Consider the following 24,809-nt stretch of genomic DNA (forward strand, 5'->3'; position numbering starts at 1 on the left):
ATATATTTCTTTCTGAAAAATATACTCGATGTATTGCTCAAACTTTCAGAGTTTTTGGATCTTAGCTCTGACACTCCCAATTAATTTTTGTCTGCTTTTCTTGGAGCCAACCGGGTATTCTGATCTCATAGTACAGTTTAGTTTTGAGGTTATGATTCTCTAGAAGTTTTTTGGTATTTAGTCCTGAGATTTTATGTAGTTTAGATTTACATACAGTATTTAACAAATTTTCGTATTAAATTTTAAATAGCTCATTGTTAAGTACTCCAGAGAATAATTATTTGATATATCGAATACGTTCAACTTTACCAGTTGACATAACAATGCGAATGATGCTGAATGATTGAAATCTGCGTACTGTTATTTGTATTAAAATTATCGGGCAAGTACGATTAGCGAAAATAGGTTCGATTATATTTTCTGAAACTAGTACTGATTAAACCTTACGATGGAAAACAGGTAATGTGGAGTTTAATTTTCTCTGTAAGACAAACTGAAGTGATATAATTTCGGGGATATTGTGAGGGTAATCAAATTACACAGTATTTAGTTTCGATACGTGTGGATATATTGAGGTGAGAATTATAGTCACTGCAAATTTTCTGTTTTAATTTAATGCAGTGTGCATAAAAAAGTAAAGTGACGGCATGCGTGATTTATTCTGTGTCGATTGAGAAATCTATACAGAATGTCTCGTTTTGAACATTGAAAAAGGAGATGTAAATTGCTTTTATTTCCAATTTAGAAGTGATGGGAAATGTTATTTCGATATTAGAGATCTGCAAAAATCATTCATATTTTATTTATGAGAAAAAGGGCATTAATAAGTTATTTGATTTTCGTATCGTTTTATTGTTACAAAATTGTTCAAAAAGTTATTTAAAATTGAAAAATCAGTTAATTTAATTGGCTTTACACCTTTTAAAAATCATGGGCTATACTAGAAAACATCTTCTAGGTAAGTGTAGTGATTTGTAATCAAATTATTACCAACAATGTATCGAATATATATAAATCAACATTTAACGTTAAATTTATCATTTTTGATAAACTTTTATATATCGTAAGCTGGGAAAGCTTTGGTATTTCTTAGGGAAAAATTATATTTTACCTTTTAAACATGTTGAATCTAAAAAGGTGACTAATTCTGATCCTGAATCTTCTTTATACGGGACTTATTTGTAAAAATGTGAAATTTAGCAATATGACATCCGTTTTGACAGCACCTAGTGTTTTAACTGCTAATGTGTGAACAGGTAAAGTGTGTAAACTTTCTGCTGGGAAGAAAAAACTAGTTAAAATATCTAAATTTGGTGAGTACATTTTAGTAAGTAGAAAAAAGTTTTTGTAGAGAATAATTGAAAAAATCATCCACAATATAATTTCATTTAAGTAACAAATATTAACATTTGAAGGTAAAATCAGATTCTAGTAGCCCACAATTTTCTGTTTTTTTTTTCAGATATAATGCCCAGCACCAAACATCGTCAACTGTTGTGTCTAGTGACAAAAATTTTAGTGAAGAACAACATGAAAATTTATTTCATTTTGTGATGCGGAGCTGTGAGGGATCCTGTAAGCTAATATTTACAATCCGATCGATGATCCAGGAAAATCAGAAATTTTTACAAAATCATGGGATCAAATATCCAGAAAAAGTCCTCTACTTTTTAAAATTTTTCTTATACTTTGTGAAAATGCAGAGGGTGAGCTTGCTTCAGTATATATTTATTACCAAGTCTAAAATTTATGGTTAACCTAAATGGAAGACGGCGGCTTTTGAATGCACTTTTTTACCTTACCGGTAAGAGATGTTTGGATTTCCAAGTTATTAAGGATTGGATCATCAATTTAATGCTCATCCGAAGAGGCAAGAGTGTCTTATAATTGTAATCCCATTGTATTGTGGAGCAAATCGAATAGTGTGAATTAAATAACATAAGATTTATTACATCACTCTACAACACTACACATTGCCAACAACCCCATGAAAATACAATACCGCCGGAGGATGTCGTTTTGATTGAGGTACCGAAGGCGCAAAAAATTACCGAAGGCACAGAAGATGCGGGAATCACCCTTGCTTACTGTTTTAGTTTGTAGTTTACAACTTTTGAATCCCATGGTTAACCTATACGTTTTTGTAGCTATAAGAGTGAAAAATATTGTTGCGTAGTAATAAAAGTTTGAAAATAAATCTTTGGTGCTTTTTTTCTATCAATTTTGAAGTTAAACCATGACAAAATATATTTGTTTGAACTGCAATGTCTATGACCAAGACAAATGTTAATAATGTTGAAATATTCATATAAAAAGCCACCCCAAATGACATAGTTACGTTAAGACACTTTTAGAACTCAATATCTCCTTAAATATCAATCGCAGAAGACGAATCATCATTTTCTACCACGACAATGCGAGCTGTTACACATCAGTTCAAACAAAAACGTTTTCAAATATTTAAAAAATCGAATTGATGGATCATCCACCGTAAGTCCTTGTTTGGCACCCAATGATTTCCACAATTCCCGTAAATCTGAAGAAGCGGTTGATACGTTAAAATCACATGCTTTGGAGGTACCTCAATCGGAATGGAAAAAATGCTTCGACAATTGGTTCAAATGTATTCCAAAGTGTATTGATCTTATTGGAGAATATTTTGAAAAATAATGAAGCTGAATCTAATTATAAATATTTGAATTTATTTGTTTATTTCAAAACTTTAGTAGCAGTGTTTCATTTAAAAACAGATAAATTGATGCTGAGTTTTCATCGGTTTTTCAACCAAGTTTTAATTAAAGAGGCCTAAAAACATGACAATTTATTAACAAAACTATATAAAGAAAGGTCTAAGTAAGAAATTGGAGAAATGATGATCATTATATTGTCAAAATTATATGTACGTTTCTAATATCTTAATTTTTATATATTCTAGATTACATCATTCTTTGCCGACATTAGATATTGAATATCCACGTGAAAAGAATCAAAAGCATCAGCATCAGAAGAAAAAGAAAGGAAGACAACTAGAAGAGTGAGTGCAAACATTTAGTTATATGAAATAGTTTAAGTTACAAAGTAGATTATGTATTTTCTGTTTCCATCCTTACTATATATTTTATATAATATAAATGTGAAAGCGTCGATGTTTGTTACGCTTTCACGCAAAAACTATTTGACGAATCATCATGAAACTTTGTACACATATTTTGGGAGGTACTAGAAGTAACATAGTATATTTTTTTTTGGATTTTTGCGGTTAGGTACCATTGTTATTTTCAACTGTCACTGGAAACGTATGTGTGAAAAATGCCTCAGAAGCGTAAATCTACATTATCTAAAAAATCTTCACGGGCCCATGCAGCAAAAAAATCTTCGGTTCATGCAGAGCTGAGAAGACCACAAAGCGACAAAGTGATTTGAGAGCTGCTGAAACACCTCTTCACACCCAACGTCGTTTAGAAAGACATGCTCACAATTACAGGCTAGGAGAATTGTTCGAGCAGAAATAGATACCGCGCGCCGTCGAAATTTAATGTGTAAGGAGTTGTCCGTATTCAATGATAATGGATTTCATTATGACTCTACAATGGAATATCACAATCATCCTTTAATTGTTATTAGCTCAATCAATAAAAAATGTCAGTAATAATAAAATTGCTCAAGAGCTAGATTGTGATTTCGTAGCACTACAACATCAAGTGACTGAATTAGTCCCTCAATTACTTCCAGAGCAAAATTATGTTTTCCATCAAGTTTTACTAGAATAGACTCCGGCAATGGTGGAAATGACTTGAAAATAACAGTTGCAGTAGCTTACAGAAAAATATATTTTAACATTTGTTATTGTATTTCAATAAAGCATGTTTTGAAACGTCATTGTATGTAGTAATTTTTAAAAATTGATAATACTAACCAAGCAATAAAATCAAATAATTCTCTAATTATCAATAAATTCGGATTATTTTTTTTAGTGAAATCTTAACATACGTACTTTCGGCATTTTATGCGAAAATATTGGTTTTGATAGGAATAGCATTTTCTATAACACGATCTATTACAGAGAAAGGAAGCGTACAACACGATGTGAGTATTTGAATAAATAAATTGGTCACTATCTTAGGGATCATATATAAATTACATCATACCTAAGGTAGGGTAGGGTAGCAGTAAAGAAATGAAAGGGCTTATTGGCTTTGTAATGTCATATGTAACAGACTAAATTAGTATTACACATAACCTCAATTTAACAAAAAATAATGAAATTATCTGTTTGATGAGTGCTACTTCGACTGGTTTTGCACGTATACGCAGACTTTCAAATATCAAATTATATTAGTTTCAAGACTGCTGTACATTTAACGTACTTTAAACTAGCGAACAAATTTTTTCAAAAATGACTTTTGATTAGCTTAACAATTGCCGTTTTTATGCCGTGAAATTCCAAGAAATTGCCGGTAGTTAAACAACCTCTGGTCCGCTATCTTAACACATAAGTTAGCGAACCTCACCCTGAAAAACCGCTTCCCCACGTACGGCAATTGTATTTGAATACATCAATGATTGCCGCTTAATTTGCCGTTCAAGAAATCATCGTTGATTTATCCGGACCACATCGGGATCGAGTAAAGTCGGAAAATAGCAATTTCTCATATAAAATTAGCGAGCCGCACCCTGAAAAACCGCTTAATTTATTATTTTAATGGTTAAAATAATTTAAAAAACCGCTTCCCAAGGTACGGCAGTTAAATTTGAACCTATTGATAAATTATGATGAATACAAGAAAAGACGTGGTATTTGTAACTAAAATACATATTGTTCGCTATCTGAACGCATTAATCAGCAAGATACCCCCTTGAAAAAGTGCTTCCCAACGTGCGACTGTGGTATTTGAATGCTTCAATAATTACCGCCCAATTTGCCATACAAAAAAATACCATTGCATCGCTGTAAAATGTTTCGGCTTCAACTTTAAAACGTAAACATAAATTTCCCTTATGAGAGCAATGAAACATTTGTAATATTGAACTTTCTCTAGGATCAACACGTGATAACATCTATGTTTTTTCAATTCATGTATACTTACTGTTCAAGAATGCATCATCATGTTTTAAATTTAAGATTTTCACTAAATATAAATCTCGTTCTTTGCTAGAATCCGCAATCAGCTGATCGCTGACCTACCCGAATCCAGGTTATAGTTTCCAAAAGGTCATAAATTGAAGATTGATGTGGAAACTTTAAATTTGTTATAGGAAAGGTCATTCAACCAGACGATGAGGTGGTTGATAAGAATATTTATGCCAAATTGATTGAAATAACGATCTGAAAATAGAGTAACAAAAAAATATTTTGTTGGAAAGTATTATCGCAAATTATTGCAAGTTTATATGGAAAATTGTTATTTCCCAACTTGCGCCCGACTCCGATGTGCTCCAAGAAATCATCGTTGATTTACCAACGATGATTTCTTGAACGGCGAATTAAGTGGCAGTTATTGATATGTTCAAAAATAATTGCCGTACGAAGGGAAGAGGTTTTTCAGGCCGTGGTTCGCTAACTTATGTGTTAAGATGTTAAGATATTTTTTTTTCAAATAACTAACGGCAAATTCGTGGAATTTAACGGCAAAAAATGGCAATTATTACGCTAATCAAAAATCATTTTCTTAAAAATTGGTTCGCTAGGTTAACGTTCGTGTACATTTATTGATAGGAATAGAAAGTTTAGATGAAAGTTGTTACGAAAATATCACTCCATCACTAATTCTATGCGTGATAACTCTCGATCCTCTGAAATGAGACATTCCACATGTGATTCCAATGGTATTTCCTAATCTAAAATTATGTGTGACTAACGTACCTAAATAATTTTAATTTTTGATTCTCAGATTCTACCAGTACCTAGCCCAAAAATAAAATTTTGGAAAAAATATATTTATTTTTCAAAGTAATCTCCTTTTATCTCCAAACACTTTTCTCAACCATGTTAAATAAGTTCGATACCCTTTTCATAATAAGAATCGTCAAGTTCCTCAAAATAGCTATCAACAGCCGACATCACTTCTTAATTGTTGGAATATCACCGAAGTCTGGCAACAGAAAATACTCCGAGGGCATTGAATCTTGCAAATAGGGTGCATGAGGTAGCTATTCATCATTTTCATTCATTTCAGAACGGATGTGTGAGCTGGGGTATTGTCTTGATGAAACAAAACTTTCTCCATAGCCAAATGAGGTTCTTTTTACTTGATTTCTTAGCTCAAACGTTATTGTGTATTGGTGTGGTGGTAGTTTAAAAAGTGTGTATCAATGTTTCCAACGCTATCGGAAATTCCAACTTAGGTCCTCTCCGATTTCTTGTAATTATTGCTTCAAGATTCTCTAGTATCATTTCCAGTTTGTAATAATCAACATTCACTGAGATCTGTACCTCGTCCATTCTTCTTCTATAATATTAATTACTTGTACTTTTCGGTAGCTTGTTTCATTTTCTGTTAAGTAGTATGTTTTCTTTTTGTTACCACAGTATAAGTCTGCCTCAATTTTTGCTGGGAATATTTCGCAGCTCATTTCGGTTGAATTGTAGTTGTTTGTTCGATTTCTAACAGTTTTTTACCTATCATCCGGTACTGTATCGTGTTTATAAGTGCTTCCTTTTTCTCTTTTGCCAATTCCCCTACTACATCTTGGCGTTTCTATTTCTATTGTTGTCCACTACTCTCACGCCCATAGTTTTTGTCGAACTTTGTTTTATATTTGTCTATTTCTATATCAACGTTCTCTTCTGCGTTATCTTCTCTCTGCATACATACGAATTCTGTAGCTAGTGGACTTTGAGGTATCTAAAAACTATTTAAAACACTCAAAAACACAAATACGTGATAAAAGTTCACTACCATAAATTTTTTAAAAAGTTTCAGTTGCGTTTCTTCAGTTTTATTCAATTTTATTAAATTTACACTTTTCCGGCGAAATAAAAAAGAAATCTGATGCTAATAAAGACTACGGCTACACCGATTTGTTGTTGGCACTATTTTGAGCTATATCATTATTAATAACTGAGACGAGACACTATAATTTTTTTTAACCAAACCGAAATATTTCTATTTGCAGATATATTATATATATTTATACACGGGTAGTATCATGTTTTTACTTTACATGTACCTGATCCATTCGAGAACCAAATCGGTACTTCAAGGTATCTACAATGGAATTAACAGGCAGTCGAATGAATTGATGGACATCTTTAAAAAACAATCTTATATTAGATATGGAAGTTTTTATTACAGAATGGGAATCATAGGTGAGTTAATACTATAACAACTAGAGGGACTTCCTGTTTGCTACATCTTCATTATCAGCCTTTCTACATCTACTTCTATACATAGACTTCACTTTTCATCATTAATCTATGTTTCTATCTAATTCATCTCATTTACGATCCGCTATTTATATAATATCGTCCATCTTTTAGAGACTTTCATACCTTTATAAAGTTTTGTTTTGAGTCGTAAAGTTCATGCCGATCTTTTATCTAAATGAAGTTAAACTCGATATTTCTCAGTTAACACATAGCCCTGTCGTATCCTCCTAAAGCTACCAGAGTCCTACGAAACTGACCTTAAATTTTTGACGTCTCTGGGTAAACAATAAGACTTGAAACTTACTCGTGAGTGAGCGTTGAGATTTCACTGATGACGTGGTATGCAGTTTCTTCCTTTACCATGCATCAGCAGCAACCCCGTGATGACCGTAGCAAAGAGGTGACTGTTTACAGTTGAAAGACCAATCACTAATTTTAATCGCCCCTGTTTAAACGGAGCAGCTGATTGGTAAGACAGCCTATCCAAATATGCCTTAGCGTGTGATATCTTGTAAGTAGCATGCTCCGTAATGTGATGGGTACCAAGAATGGGTTCTGGTTGGACTGGTGGCTTTATCGATCTCTATTCCACAAGCCACATATCCAAATTGATGATGGGAGAACCACCTCCATTCAATCTTTGTAGAATTAGTTTTCCAAATAGTATGAAGATAACTGGAAATAAACTCATTGGGCACTTTGTGATATTTCCTATTGGGTTTATGTATCATCATTATCTATGCTTTTGGTTAAGTCGTATAATTACACTATCCATTTTTAGCAATAATTTCAGCATTTTTTAAACTTTTTTTGGATTCAGTTAACTTATATATCACCTCTTGTACCTATTTTGGTGACATATATTGTATGGCATATACATGTGAGGATAATTCAGCTTCAGGTTATACATTGTCAAACGACCAATTAAGTTCTGAATAGAAAAAAACTATTTAGGAACAGATCTATTTCGACTAGACCAAGTATATATTTCGATTTTTAATTGTTTTCTTCACGTAGTTTTGTGGTTATCATTTCGTTTATTGGAGTTGAATTTATCCTATTATTAGAAGTTCATTGGAACTCTTCTTACACAAAGAGGTCATTGAACGAGTCTACAGTGCGAAATGTCCACAATTTGCAAATACAATTAGTATCTCAACAAAATTTCAAATATATCAACACAAATTTTGGGCAGCGTGAGTCATTTCTCGGCAAATTATGAGTATAATCATGTTTGTTGAAACAATATATCAAGAAAGACAACCACATCAATGTTTTTTACAATACTATTTGAGAATGATGTTTCGACTTTTCAGGTTTTGGAGTTGGTTCATTGATTTACGCAACATTGAGATTTGGAGAGTATTTTGAATACGATTCTAATGAAAATTGTGCATCGATTTTAAGAGCCGTCAAGCCAGCAACACGAGTAGCTTTTATTTTATTACAAATGCTCTTCATTTTCTCATTTAGCAATGTAAGTATGATTTTATTATCAAATTCATAGAATCCCATTTCATTTTAATAACCTCACCAACAAATCTATGCCTTTAGGAGCTCTGCCGTTTTTTGTTTTACCGCTTACATCACCTCAAATCGGGTCCTTTTCAAAGCAGATCTTTTTCCAATCTTTCCAACCTTTCAAGAAAATCGAGCAGACTCGTTGACGCAAGAGCTTTTGGTCAGGAATCAGATTTTTTGGCACCAACTTCACACAAACTTTTCTCATGTGTAATTCCTCGTGTAAAATTCTAACCGTTTCTTTATGGCGTTTACAGCTTCGGGAATTATCTGGATGCACATTCGACGATCTGCACGCACAATTTGGTTGATTTTGGTCACTGTTTTCGGAGTTGAAGCAGTCACAAGGCGACCCAGGCGCTTGTCATCTTTAGTGCTCTATCGACCTTCTCTAAAGCGCATACACCACTCAAAAACATACGCACGACATAGATAATTGTTCCCATAGGTTTCTTGCAACAATTTATTGCACTCATACGGAGTTTTTTGTGATTGATGATTTCCAGCACGAGAAAAAACACGTTCGTTTCAAACGCACTACTCGTTTTTTACCCCACCCGTCTAGGGCGCAGTCTCGTTATTTAATAGCCAGTCCTCGTATATTAGATAACTATATTTACCATCTTGAACTAAAGTTTTTAGCAGTGCAGAAGAGCCAAATTATAGCAAAATTTGGACTTATGCATCTGATAGCGACAAACGTCAGTGATTGGTTCCAAGTTTTAACAGAAGAAACTGTTCACGATTTATGGGAATCTATTTTAACCAAGCACAAACTCGACAATAATAATTCAACCACTTCACTTGTAGAAGAAAAAAATAGTAGAATTTTACAAATAGTGCAAATTAAAAACGATCAATATAATCATTGTTTGAAAATACGTATTATATCGCCTATTTTACAAAGAATCGAACCTCATCTAGCTTCATGTGCCGTGGAATATAATCTATTATGTACGATGATTTTATTGCTGATGTGGAAGAACAGCACTTCACAAAACAAAGGTAGGTGATTTGTATTTCCAATTATTTAGATAATTATTATTATACTATCCAAATTAAAGTATTTCTATTCACACTTCAACTTCTCCACAGGGATTACAGTCTGGTTTTTGAACCGTTTTGTGACATTCTGTCCATCCATCAACAACTTTTGTTAGAGTTAAAATATATTATTCAAGAATTTACGTTTCATTTAACGCATTAACTCCAATAAATAAAGTAACTATAGATTATAACTTCATTGCTTTAAGCCCACCTCGCAAATCTTTATTGAACATTGATTATGTCGCGTTAGTTTGGTATATATAATTTCTTACTACGAAAGCAGCACTGACAATTAAACATAATAGATATAAGAATGTATCGTGTATTAGAATGTGGACCTGCCTGAAACAAGAATCAACTCAATTCCTTTATTCAGTTAGATTAGCTAATAAATTATAGAACATAGAAACACAAAATGCGAGCGCAGAACATTTGTACGGACAGATAAAGAGATACATGCAGGAAACGGATGAAGAATCTCTAGGATACCAAGAGACATAGAATACAAAAAATCCGGAATGTTAAACAAAAACAATTAACAAGCTGATACCAAAGAAAAAGAAAGCCTATAGTATATACCTTAATTCATATAGATCAGACGACAGATACTGGAACAAATAAGTGAGAGAAAAAGTCATAAGAAGTAAAAATAAAACATGAGAAACGAAATGTGAAGAGATTGGTAAGTATATTGGTGAAAAGAAGGTAGCAATGACGTGGAAAACAATAAGAAACGCGAGAAAGGAAAAAAACTACAATATAATTTTTAATCCAATAGACATAAGTCAATGGAAGGATTATTAAGAACAACTGCAGATGGAAAAGAGAACATAGTTTGAATTACGGTATAATGATATCCAAATTGATAACCAAGAAGTAGAAGCGCTAAATTCGGAAAGCTTTACAACAAAAAATAAAAAGAGCTGGACACGCAAATATACCCATTGAGCTGGTGAAACATGGACCGAAAATATGGTTGGTTGGAAAGGTTGTATGGCAAAGTATTGACAAAAATACAATAAAACGGTTTTCGTGCGGGTTGCTCATGTATAGATAATACATACAGCAAATACTAGAGAAATGTAACGCCAGAATTTGAGCGACACGGTGCCGTTGAAAACTTTTTTTGATATATTGATGAAATCTGACCCCGGCAATGTTTAAGTTCGAGCTATTCAGAACTTATACACAGAGTCAAAAGGTTTAGTCAAGTTGGAAAATACCCTATCGAAATCATTTGCGTATTCAAAAGGTTTGAGACAAGGGTGCAGTTAATCACCAACATAATTTAAAATAAACATTCAGGAAACCCTGAAATGTAAGAATGAGAATTGAGATGAGGGGTAAGTGCTCAACAACTATTTTTTCGCTCAACTATCAAGTTATTATAGCTTACGAAGAGGACGATGCAGATTATATGCTTGAGAAAGTTGGAGGACGAATATACAAAATGGAATTTGAATATGAATATGTCGAAAACAAAAAATCTGCTGGTGGGAATAACACAAGACCCCGAATTTCAAATAAATAGGGTTAGACGATGTAGACAATTTGAATACCTAGGAAGCATTATTTCGGAAGATGGAACAACAAAAGACGATATAAGAAATAGAATGATACAAGGGAAAAAAACTACACAAATTCTGAACTCATTGAAGAAAAAATTAATCTAAACACAAACTCATAGCGGAGCCTATTTTAATGTTTGGTTGTGAGTGCTGGTAGCTAACAGATAGACAGGAGAAAAATAAAGAAGATGTGGAAATGAGACTACTTAAGAAGATCTTGGAGGATATTCATATACGGAATGGATATACACGACTTCAGAGAGAATACAGACTAATCAATTGTTCTGGTATGGAAATGAGTTGAGCATGGAGCAGAACAGATAGCCGAAGAAAGCATTGATGTATCAACCTCAGAATAGAAGAAGACGAGGAAGCCTCTCAATGACTTGAAAGGAAGAAATTGAAGAAAATGTGAAAGACGGATTTATCCAGGAAAACGAGTGGATAGATAGAAACGTGTGGCGTACGAAATGCGGGATGCTGCAAAAAAGCAGTAATTTCTTCCCTATAGTAATAATTTATTCTATAAATCTCTACCAAATATCAGAAAAGTATTCTCAAACATTTATAGTTGTAATCAACGCAGCACTGAGAACTCCCATTGTCAAAAATCGAAACCAGACTAAGTATTTTTTTCATTTTTTAATCTGAACGTTTCTAGACGTTCAAGTTCTTGAGGGGAACTTTGATTCCTCACTGTAGCTACTATTAATGGGTAAATGGGTATTGGAAGCGCTTTATAAAAACTTGCTACGACATATCAGTTTTGAACTTGGGACTCGTTATTACTTTTTATAGTAGAAATAAGTAGAAATAGATACACTCTACATACGTGCTTTGAATTGATTAAATAATATTCTTATTTCAAGTGTTTCTATCACAAATTGCTCCCGTATATGCACTGGATGTTACGAGAAGTGATAATTAACATTGTAATGCCCTCGCTGTTTTGTCTGTGTTCAAAAATTTATTATTTCTAACATAAACATGTATAAATATGGACTAATTGATGTAAATTTGTGACCAATTTATATTTCAAATCTTCCACTTCCACTCATTTTCTCCCACTCTAAAATGGACGTGTACTACAATATTCGAATAATCTCTTTTATTACAATATAATTAACTTTATCGAAGTGCATATTGAATAGGGCCTATCAGCAACATTTGTTTTAGCTTTTAACTTCTATTTTGATTTGAGGGTACACGGAAAACCTAAATTTTGTTTACCTTTTGAATCTAATTTTCAGAAGCTTCTAGAGACCTTTCAACCGAAATATCAAGACAAAGTGGTTCTAACGTAATTTATGGCAGGAGTCAAAATCAATTTTCAGTCGATTGCGCTCAAACACAAAGAGGGCTGTTCAGTGGAATATTGGTACTAGCTGCGACAATCATCAGCCTTATTTTGTTTTTCGAGCTCATACCACATACGAGTGATGTTGCTTTATTACAGGTAAATCAATAAATTATTTTTTATATAATAACTAGCTGACTCGGCAAATTATTAATAGATGTCTAGACATTAAAAATAATTATTCATATTTTTACTATTAATTGCGCGAAAGTATGCCACATATAGTTGTCCAATAATCACTTTGAAATGAGCCAAATATTGTACATCAGGCTCATACTGGAATGCTAGTAGAAGAAATAATCTGATGTTATTGCTCGAAGAACTTTTTGGCATTGTTAGTCAATTCCTCTACGTTTGTTTACTATGAATCTTTGCGTTTCTTCCCGTTCTAATTGTCTCACACGCACATCTGCATTATTTTGTTCGCCTGATGTTCGTGTTCTAATATGCATGAGATTTGATTGTTCGACTACTCAAATTGGTTCCTTTAATTCTTGTTGGCAATGCTGAATGTACAAATAACCTGTAAATAAATCAAGTTAAAATACTTATTTGTGAGAAACAGTGACTCATTATTGTATTCGTTTGCTTATTATTTGACTTACCTTTCACAATAAATGAAAAGGTATATTTATTAAACACGTACATGTTTCTGATTTGATTTAAAACTATTTTCAAAAAATGTTAAGTACAATATGTACAGGTACGATAACAGCCATTGTTAGTGGAAGCTCACAACACGTGTTTATTTACATGAGAGTAAAAACTGACTTTTCAGTTATTAATAAATAATTATTGCACTGGAACTCAATGATAAATTTACGATGAGAGTAAAATTAACAAGAGAGCAAGGAAAAATCAAAATGATATGTAAACAGTCACTGCTACGATCGATACAAAAGGGAAATTGAAATTATAAATAAGAATTTATCGCACTATACTTATTATATTCCATTGCTATCTTGCAATCCTATTGCGGATCTGAATCTCGTGGAATGACACAATAAAAACATGAAAATAATAACAAAAAAGAAGCTTGGGTAGAGCTATTCAAGAGACAAAACATTGAAAACTTTCAATGAATACAAAATATAGATATAAAAAGTTGAAAACAATGTTAATAATACAGAACAAAAGGAATAGGAGGCAAAAGAGCAAAAAGTTACATATTAGAAACCGTTTGAACGTAAACGGAACACAGATGCAAAAGTAAGGTTAAACTAATAGATATTACAAATGGATAAACAGAAATAACAAGACGTGATTGAGGAACTAGAAGAAGTTAATGAGTACCCTTCTGCCATCATAAAGTTTGACATTTTTCAAGGTGAACGTACTCATAACGTGTCATACGAGTGCTATTTGAGTTACTTGAAAGTTTCGTCTTGGTCAAAAAATATCATTAAATCGTGCAACTGTACGTATGATGATGTTCTATAACTTTCGACGTGGATTAAGCCAACAGCAGGGTGCCGATCAACTCACTTCGATTTTTGGTGTTTTCCCAATTCAATCGTTTTCACTTTTAGCTAATTGTGCCAGAATAAATCGATGCTGGCCGTCAACTGATATTGTGAGATCATCATGTGACATACCGTGAGATTTAGGCGTACTTGAGAATCAGTTCTACTTGCATATACTCAATATTGCATGAACATTTGACTGTTGGTGCAAAGAAATGCTCAAAAATGTAATCATTGTACTCTAAAAGACATCTATAAGATCGCATTCCCAAGCAAATGGTCGCCTGTTTTCCGGAATAACTAGATATGTTTCACCGTTGCATTAGAGCAATGGTACACCAGCATTTGTTCGCCAGAAGTATTCGACAAAAAAATAGGGAAACCAATTACAGAAGATGAATCATTATCCACCATGATAACGCGCGAGATCTCACACAGCAGTTGAAACAAAAATGTTTTTGAACAATCATCAGCCGTACATTCCTTGTTTGGCACCAAAAATTTTTTCTCATTCTCGCAGATCAACAATGAATTTCGGAGTCAACATTTTCCTACATCTGAAGGAACGGTTACTGCGTTTAATTCACATATTTTGGAGGTACCTCAATCGGAATGGAAAAAATGGCTTCGACTTGATTCAAACGAAAACAAAATCTTAATAAAGAATATTTCGGAAAACCATGAAGTCATATCCAGTTATAAATATTTGTTTTCATTTGTCTCTCTCGAAACTTAAGTAGCATCCTTAGTATATATCTATAAGAATCCCAACGAACACCACTGCGAATTATAAAATACTAAACTTATCATAGATAGTTTCGAATGTATATGAACCATCATTAGATAATATAAGAAATAGAACAAAAATTAAAAAACTCACAGTGTAGCCTTAGAAAGGGTGAGCTAAATATCACATTTTTACCATAAAGAGTTACATGAAGGAAATAACCTAGCATCTAAAGATTTGGAACAAGCATTTGATAATTAATTCATGTAAATTATATGTTTGTAATAATAAAAAAATTGAGAAAAAAATATGACACTACGTATAAATGTACAGGAAACTATTGTTACAAACAGGTCCTTAAACCGGTCCTGTTTGGTTTAAGTGGGATTCGGCAAAGGCGTTTAATATACGTTTGATATATCTGGAATTCGTTTTTTCAAATAATTATGTATCATAGCAAGCGATTAGTTCACATTGTTTCTTTAGAACTAATTCCTAGGAAGGTCTATTTATTTATTTGTTTTGTTTCTTTGTTTTCTGCAACTTTTGAGAATTTTATTTGGATATATAAACGAGCTCGTTTGGCAGTTTAGTTAGTTTATAATCAATTGTCTTAGTGAACAGAATGAAACAGGAACTAAACGAGGAATTTAAATAAATTATTTAAGTGTTAGACATAAGTTAATTATTAGAAGTTAGTTAAGTGTAGGCGGAGTACTAATCCCGATGTTACTCAAAATTTGTGATAACCTCGATTGCTTTAGCTACATATAGAGTAAACCAATTTTACCAATATCGAATTAATATATCATAGGGCAAAAACTGAAAATAGTAATAAGAATATTGTTTTAGATGAGTACTTGGGAAGCGATAATTTTCGTCACGTCGACTGTTGTTACAATAATGTGTACGATACGGTTGAGAGATATGAAAATAAGTCAATTTAGAACAGAACTTCAACTGGAACATTTACTTTTGTTAGTGACACAGTTTGGCGTGTTCATTTATTTCATATTTCAAATAATGAGCGGATTTCTAATGGGATATACCAGAACAGAAGGAAAAATGAGGTAAATTTATTTTATGTTGATACATTGAATTTTTTACAAACGAAATTATAATAAGTACGATCATTATTTGATCTCATTAAACTAAACAAGTTTCCTAAGATCTAATAATGTCATTTCTTTCTAATAGAATTCGGATTGTATCCCTTTCTTCAAGATATTTAAGATACTTTATCTTCTGTATTCAGTTTCTGATATCTGTGACTCTTTGATTCTTCAACGTTGTATTTCTCCATATTTATACTTCGGTTTCACTGCATTTTTTTCTAGTTATTGTGATTTAACTGTGACCTGAAAATAGCATATCATTTCTAGTTATTTGAGATTTCTACTATTTATAACCCCATGGTTTATGAAGTCTCACTGGAGAAACACTCCAGGCCTCTAAGATAATCAACAATATTTCTAGCTATATCAGAAAAGAAGTCGGAGGAACTTTTCTTGAAATCAAAAACAACTAATTGGCCGTCGGTTTTCTGATTGGTCATTGCACCATCAAATACCACCTTAAGACGATAGGTATGGTAGAGTTGCAAATTCTGCGAGCACGTCAACGTATTTTGGAAAAAGAGCTCCAATATCTCTAAATCTAAATCGTTTAGGCATCGAGCATATTTTACAAATCAACAATCTATAAATCCACAGAAATTTTGTTCATACACATCTCTCTTTTTTTTGGGTATTTCGCCAGTATTTGTAAATTACTTTATTTATTTGGTCGAACAACATTTCACAAATATTGAAGAAAGTTTACCATTGCATTATATCAAATTAAACTATGATAATGATGATGGTATATTGTCGTTATAGAGAGGTCAGACAACACTCGAGAAATCACGTATTGCTCATATATCTGGAAACGTTGTTGAAAAAGATTAAAACGAAGCATGCTCGAGCTTTAGACACTTGGGTCTGTGTCAATATAACATGTGCTCTTCGAGTAGATGCATTTTCATAATGAATAACTTCATGTTTCAGGAAAGAGTTTTTTTGTAACGTCGTATCTGCATACGAAACTATGTTTACCGAATTTCAACAATAATTTCCAAATTTGCCGCTACAAAATTGTTCAACGGTGTGGAAGAAGTACCAAAAATTCTTAAAAACGGGCTTTGTTACCGACGCACCGTGTTCTGGACGAAAATGTGGAAACATTGGCGCTGTCATATTTCTCGTGGAATGGATTCTAAATCCTCAATTATCTTATAGGGAGTTCCTCTCACTATTCTTTTTCATTTAATGACATAACTTCTCTATGGGTGATGAGTTTGAACTGCTTGTAACTTATTCTGACAATGAAATATTGTCCTGAAACCATTTTTTTGCTGCTTTTGATGTATGACATATGCTTCAGTTTGTTGGGATTAAGAAATTCTTCCATTCGGGGTAAAAAACATTCGTTAAGAAAAGCTGACGATTTATCAGTGTTGAGAATACCATCAACATCAACTCCTATATATAACTGATACCGCAAATTCACAGTTCCAGACAATATGGATGATATGTCTCATTACCTTCAGACCTACTTATGGATCCAGTATATTTTGTTTCATTTTTTCTTATCTCAATTATTCTGGTCTCTGACCCATTTGAATAAATTTGTATGTTATCTAAGTGTTTTTTTATCCTGGGAGGAAAATATTCAACAATAAAAGCAGTAATTTTACAATTGTTGTAAGGATTTTAGATTTCCTGTGGATCTTGAAATACGTTTTCCTGCTGCTTATTCTCCTTCTAATTATTTTTCTTTAATAATTATTTTTTTCCTTCCTTACTTTTAAAACGTTTGTTTTTACGTTTAATTATATACAAAATCGGTTTTCGCTACAAGTTTGCCTTTTTCACAATATTTGTTTTCTTGATGTATATTTTTCTCACGTTTTCATTTTGCCGACTAGTGATTCAACCATATTTGGACAAAAATGTTGATAAAACCTTAATTTTCAATGAATTGTATATTGCAGAATCATAGCTCCTTTTATGGGCGTAATTCAGAGCTTTTGTCAAACAGCATTTATTTTGGATGCGTGGCGTAGACAATGTGCTACAGAATGTCAAATCAGAAGAAAACCCGGAAAGCAGCTGATAACATTTTTACTCCTAATCAACGTATCTTTGTGGGTAAGTTATTTTTTAAAGATATAATCTCAATATTTCACTTATAGAATCTACTCTATAAGTACAGTAAATTAAATAGTCTATAAGTCACCAAATAATTCAAGAGCCATTCATTGACGGTACTCTGAGAGTTTTTGATGTGAAAAATCTTCTGGCTATAGTCTCTGCTAATTTCTTCTAATACCTATCTGATAGATCAATTATATATTCATTATTGTGGTCGTTAGATAGATTTTTGTATCTTATGGAAGAATGGTTCTTTATTAAATCTTTGGTTAGTGAAATGTTAATATCCTTATTAATTGTTTGGTTAGAAATTTCTGTTTTCTTGAAACCATATAGAGTTGTATCCATATAAATCGTTGTAAGGAATAGTTTTAGAAGCAGCTCCACCGCGTGGTTTGATTTGACGTATCCAATATATTATCAATGATTTGTCTAACCAATGTGGTCGATGAGAAAGCAATATACTATAACCAAGAGCAATTTGAGTTTGTTTAGAATAAATACAGTCCAAATGGCGGAGATCTTCTATCACGTCATCAATATTCATGTGAATCAAATAAAAATTTTTGTGTACTTAGTAGAAATAATCGTTATGACTAATATTCCAAAGGTCAGCTTCTTATGAATTGGTAATTAAAAAATAAATTTTTCTTAACTGTTTGTATTTTATTCATTTGTTAAATATCAGCATATTTAGCAGAACTCTTTTGAATGAGTTACAAAATCCAAAATTAATTTTATCGTCCTACCAAGAACTTAATTCATTTTCTTTGGCATATATCTATGCTTCATCTTAAAATATATAATTTGCCTCTATATTTTCGAAGAAAAAATGTACTTTGGTTAGCAATATATTCTCCCTCTATTGATGTCCTTTTATTGTCTTTCTTTCAATATTTAAATATCAAATGTTTCGATAACATCAAGAAAGAAATACTTTGAATAAGAAGATTTTTCTCATTTATAAATTCGTCATCTATGCTTTTGACAATAACAATAAAAAATCAAGGCTACTTACTCTGTATAGCTCAATACATCATACTATTTTCAATAACTAACCAGCTGAAGTAACAATTTTTTTTATTAGCTTAGACATAAATTATTTCTCTATGAAAGTAAAATCAAAACAAGAGTCAGAACCTCTATGATGAAACTTATAGCCAGTTTCTTAAGAATTTAAGATATGTTCCGAGACTTGATGTAAAAAAATCGGACATGAGAAGATAACGTGAAAATATTGCTGTGACATGAAAATTTTTTCTTATACTACGCCTCGTTTCTGAGTTATAGTTGCTAAATCAGAACTTAAATTTAAGTATATTTTCTAAATCATACAATTGAACATTATGAAGGCCAAGGGCGGCTCTTGCCGAATGGTTGAAAATCCGTAACTTTTACAAGGACAATCTAAAGATAGCAGGAAGAGATTTCTCAATCGAATACCTTTTTCTTTAACTCGATAAAATGTATGGCTTAGAAGATATGTAGACTTTTCGATCGTTGTACATGCCAAGGGAACCGTTTGCCATGAAGTGACATTCTGAAGAAATTGTAATTATTTATTGAAAATAATTACGGAAGGTATTAAAACACAATTAAACATTTGTTGGAGAAATAATGAATATATAAATAAACATTTGTGCTACATAGTATCGAAGATCATAGGCAGAATGATACCCAACTATTAGAAATTTTGTTGCTTAAGCAGTTGTTCTACGTGAATTAAGTAAACTAGTTTTCTTGAAAATGATATTTTAGGAAGTGTCCTACTAAAAAAAAAGAAGGCGTACATCAGTTCTAGAGCTAAAAGCATTAGATGCAGTTGATGCGGATCGCTTAACTAGCGTATGTGAAATGTCACTACAATTTAACGTATCGACGACAACTATTCATAGGATTCTCAAGGTGCAGCTTCTTCACCTCGTTCACATCCAGAAAGTGCATGCCATGGAAGTACAGTTTTATCCAGCAAGACGCTCGTTTTTTTTAGATAAACAACGAGTTTATAATACATTTGCTGGAAAAGTGAAAATCTTTACGGTACAGTTCAAACGGAACGAAATGATCGTCAGAATAAATTTCTATTGGGACGCTATAAGATAGAATCTTGGAATGCTCTTCCAAGGAATATTCTCCTTTTTCTTATGTGAGTAACACGATGTTCGAAACTATGCAGTTCAATTAGAAATGTTTGATGGTATTTTCAATAAATAATTACAATTTATGATAATTTTCTTCAGAATGTCTCTTTATGGCGAACGGTTCCCTTGAAATATACAACGATCTAAAAATCTCCTAAGCCATACATTTTATCGAGTTAAAGAAAAAGGTAGTCGATTAAAAAATCCATACGTGCTATCTTTAGATTGTGCAGGTTGTCCCTGCAAAAGTTACGGATTTTTAACCATTGGGCATGAGCCGCCCTTGGCCTTCAAATAGTTGTATAGAACTCATAATGTTCAAATGTATGATTTAGAAAATATACTTAAGTTCTTTAAACACCTATAAATGAGAACCGAGAGGTCGTATGAGAAGTTTTGTTTTATGTCACAACATTATTTTCACGTCATCCACTCACTCCCGTATTTTTGCATCGAACACTCTGTAGATAATAGGATATGTACGATGATACCACGACTTTTTAAGTTCACGGTCACTGGCTATTATTGATCACTCGTGTATTGTCATGAATGTAATGTTTACGATATAAATCTCGAAACTTTAAATTGCTTCTCGATCGAATGATCCATGGATGGAAATAGACAAATTATGAGGATATACCAGGAATACCAATACCAGGAATCATTAAAGTTACTACCTTATTGGAAATTATCTACTTGTACATCTGATTTTTTTACAAATATTCGTAACGTAATTTCACTAGCGAATCGTTTGAATGTAGTTTTTAGGACGATTGTAGATGTCAAGATTATTCACTGTGTGACAAGACAAATATGAACTCGCAAAGATTATTTTCGAGCAACTCTACATTAGACAAATTTGTTAATATTTCCATTGTTTGATTGTATCGAACGTGATAAATTTAGTACTAGCAACTACAACACGTTCGCGTGTATAATTGTACATAAACTTACTCAACCACCTATCCGCAGCAACACGGATTCGTGCCTAGCACATACAAGATTTGTTAGCAGGAAGGATCAGGGTAAACAGTTATTTTGTAAAGACTACACTGGTGACTTTTTGAAAGTGACTTTATTGTAGCATTATCCCTTTTCAGTGAGAAAATTTGAAGGACAAACCCAACTAATACAGATGAGCACCAGCGTCAAATCAAGAACAAAACACTGCCCACAGTAATATTGTGAACTAGGTTGCTTAAAATCTATGAAATTTGAAGAAATTTTTTGAAATACTTATTAAAAATATTTCTGCGAATTATATATTTAATAATGGTGTGGGGACAGAAATACCGTTCATTCTTAGATAGCTTAGCAAGTGAAGTAGAGGACTGGAAATATTATTAATTGTTTCTCAAATTTTCCAAGTACAAACATTACGTTTCTGTTGTGGTTTCAAGTAACGAAAATCTAACAGAAAACGAGCGACGTCAAATAATTATGATTAAAATCAACATCTGGAGAATTCCTTTGCGGTTAATCACTTTGTAAGAATGGGAATAGCCAGACAAACAATTTTCGATATATATCGGCGTATTGAGACAGGTATTGAATCGTAATTCAAAGAAAAGCAGAACCAGGCAGAAAAGCCGATAAAAAATACCAAAAAAAGAAGAGAGAAGCTTTGGTTAAAGCGGCTTACGGGAAACAGAGAGTGAAAATTTGGGAAAAAAATTCGAGATCGATAAGAAATATGTAAGCAACATTCTAAAGAAACACAGTGTGTTTCTGAAAAATTGAAAAATCGACACCCGAGCATTCATAGAAACGACAAATCAACAAAAATCACCATAATTTCGCCCGCTGAAGGTTTGGGAATTATTATCGATGACCAGACATATTTTATAATAAGAGTTACTATTATCAGAAAATCGATAAATTAAGTGTATTGCAAAATATACAAAAAAGTTCAACTCGAAACTTTTAATATAGTTGGCGATATCCCGTGGTCGTTCTTCAGCACACATTTGACCTTCTGGAAATTCAATGACCGCCAAAATATATGAAAGGAAGTTTTGTATCCATATGAATCGTTGTAAGTTATAGTTTTGGAAGCAACTCCAAAATGGAGTTTCATTTGACGTATACAATATATTATCAATGATTTGTCTAACAAATGTGGTCAATGAGAAAGTAATATACTATAATCAAGAGCAATTTGGGTTTGTCTAGAATAAATACAGTCCAAATGGCGGAGATCTTTCATCACGCCAGCATCAATATTCATTTGATTCAAATCCAAATTTCTGTGTACTTAGTAGAAATAATCGTTATGATTAATATTCCAAAGGTCGGTTTCTTATGAATTGGTAATTAAAAAATAAATTCAGCTTTTTTAACGGTTTGTATTTTATTTATTTGGTAAACATCAGCATATTAAGCAAAACTCTTTTGATATAAATATCGATAAACTGGATGAAAAAAAGTCGAAACTGTTAATATATTTGGCGATATCTCTTGGTCGTTCTTCAGCACACATTTGACCTTCTGGAAATTCTATAACCGGCAAAATATATGAAAAAGAGTGTGTTAGCAGTACATAAAGAAAAAGCATCCTGAGGAAATTTTGTATTTTGATTAATTGCTCATAATACAGAGAACGTTGTGGGATCGTTTGCAGAATTGAATATTCAGTAACTAAGTTGAGACCAACTGTACGGTTTTGTAGTATTAACTCAATAAATTTTTCTTAAAAAATGCAGGGTTATAGTGTCAAAGAACAAAAAGAACACACACATCACCTGCACAAAACATTTGACGCCTTTTACTTTGAATGACACGTTGCAATTTATGTCAACTGTTTCACCACGTGGAAGAAAGTCGTTAAGAATAATGCCACCAATTCCTTGATTGCCGCTTGGTTTTCTCATCGGTATTTTATTTTTTACCATTTTCAAAGGTACAAGTCAGGTATAAAAAATAACTATGAACTTTGCCCACATTAAATAAGAGGTTGATTACTTTAGCTTTCCACATTTATGTTAATGTTAAATACCACAGACATTCCAGTGAATATTTTTCTTCAGTGTTAATAACCTCACTTATTTTACGTATATAAATTTATGGAAAGTGATAATTAAATTGGCAAGGGGTCACTTGCTGTTTAATTTAGGCGATAATAAAATATTAACAAGTTTTTTTATTCCTAGGCTACTATTATTACGAATGTAAGTGAATAAATATTGTTCAATTAGGGATGTTTGAATAATTAACAGTTCAAATTTCTCCAAGTGGTACGAATTGTATGAAGGGAATAGTGCTAAACTGTGAAATAAATCGAATATATTTATCAGTAATAATAAATAATAAACTAATAATTTTCTGATTAAAGTCACAGACAAACAATAATCTACTGTATCTCTTCGACTCGACCCACCAAACATCTTGTATTTGTGAATATATACAGTGTAGCCCACACGTAAATTTGCTGACAAGAAATACCTGAAATTCGCCAAAAGTTGTCTTACTAATATATATCAGATTTGTTTCTTGACGCATTGTTTGTTGTTTGAATAGAGTAAAAAATCTTGCTTGTACTTACTAAATATTATTTTTAGGCTCAGCCTTCATTGCCCCATCTAATTTATATACTTTTTTTCCGTTTCAGGTCATTAATAGGGTGAAAAACAATCGATCTGCGTTTCATCCGAACCAAATGAATTTTTATGGTATACTTACCTGGAATATAATAACCCACGTTTCCATGCCGCTCGTAGTCTCCTACAGATTCCAAGCCACCGTTTGTTTTTACGAAATATGGAAACAAGTATACAAACAACCCATTAAACATACTTCAACGGATTTATATGAACTTGAAGAAATGATTTAAAGTATTTTCTATAAATTTGAAACCCCTCTCAAAAAGATTCAAATAAACATATGAATGAAGATATTATCCGATTCAATGATTATGGTATAGCCATAGAATCTACAGTGGAAATTATTCAAAAAGCAACGGTTAAGCATATCACATAATATGATTTTTTTATATTGAAATCTAGAATTTTTTATTTATTTAGAGCATTAAATCATTTATACAACGATGCGTGATTGAATTCAGTCCTTCTTGAACCTTCCTTTCTTACATTATATGGTAGTAGTTATGTAATTAAAAATGGTAATATAACTTGAACGAGTTGAAACTGGATAATTTCTACGATCGATACCCTAAAAAACATTGGTTATCCTTATTAGAGAAATGATATTATTGATCCTATTTTTTTTAATAGAATATTATACTAAACTCTACAAAGAGAAGGTATAAAACACATTTAAAACCGCATATTCGACAAAAAACTGATAATATTCATTTTTCACATATGTTTTCTTCCTTCATAAAACGCTTAAACTACAACTAGTTCTAATTCTCTTAAAAGTTTATTTTTTCGCGCCATTTGTTAGATTGATGGGTAATTTTGATTCATG

The 24,809-nt window shown here is 32.3% G+C and overlaps 1 protein-coding gene across 1 annotated transcript; it reads left to right on the top strand.

The window, feature by feature from the left end:
• The first annotated feature begins 371 nt into the window (after positions 1-371).
• LOC130893937 (proton channel OtopLc-like) lies at positions 372-24,424 on the top strand. The gene is made up of 10 exons (XM_057800397.1): positions 372-459; positions 2,936-3,034; positions 3,975-4,086; positions 7,117-7,309; positions 8,686-8,846; positions 9,526-9,895; positions 12,756-12,961; positions 15,905-16,122; positions 18,084-18,240; positions 23,992-24,424. Exons 1-10 carry the CDS (start codon positions 449-451, stop codon positions 24,211-24,213), a joined length of 1,749 nt encoding a protein of 582 aa, XP_057656380.1. The 5' UTR covers positions 372-448; the 3' UTR covers positions 24,214-24,424.
• Positions 24,425-24,809: the final 385 nt, after the last annotated feature.

This window comes from Diorhabda carinulata, chromosome 5, assembly GCF_026250575.1.
Source record: "Diorhabda carinulata isolate Delta chromosome 5, icDioCari1.1, whole genome shotgun sequence".
NCBI classification, from domain to species: domain Eukaryota; kingdom Metazoa; phylum Arthropoda; class Insecta; order Coleoptera; family Chrysomelidae; genus Diorhabda; species Diorhabda carinulata.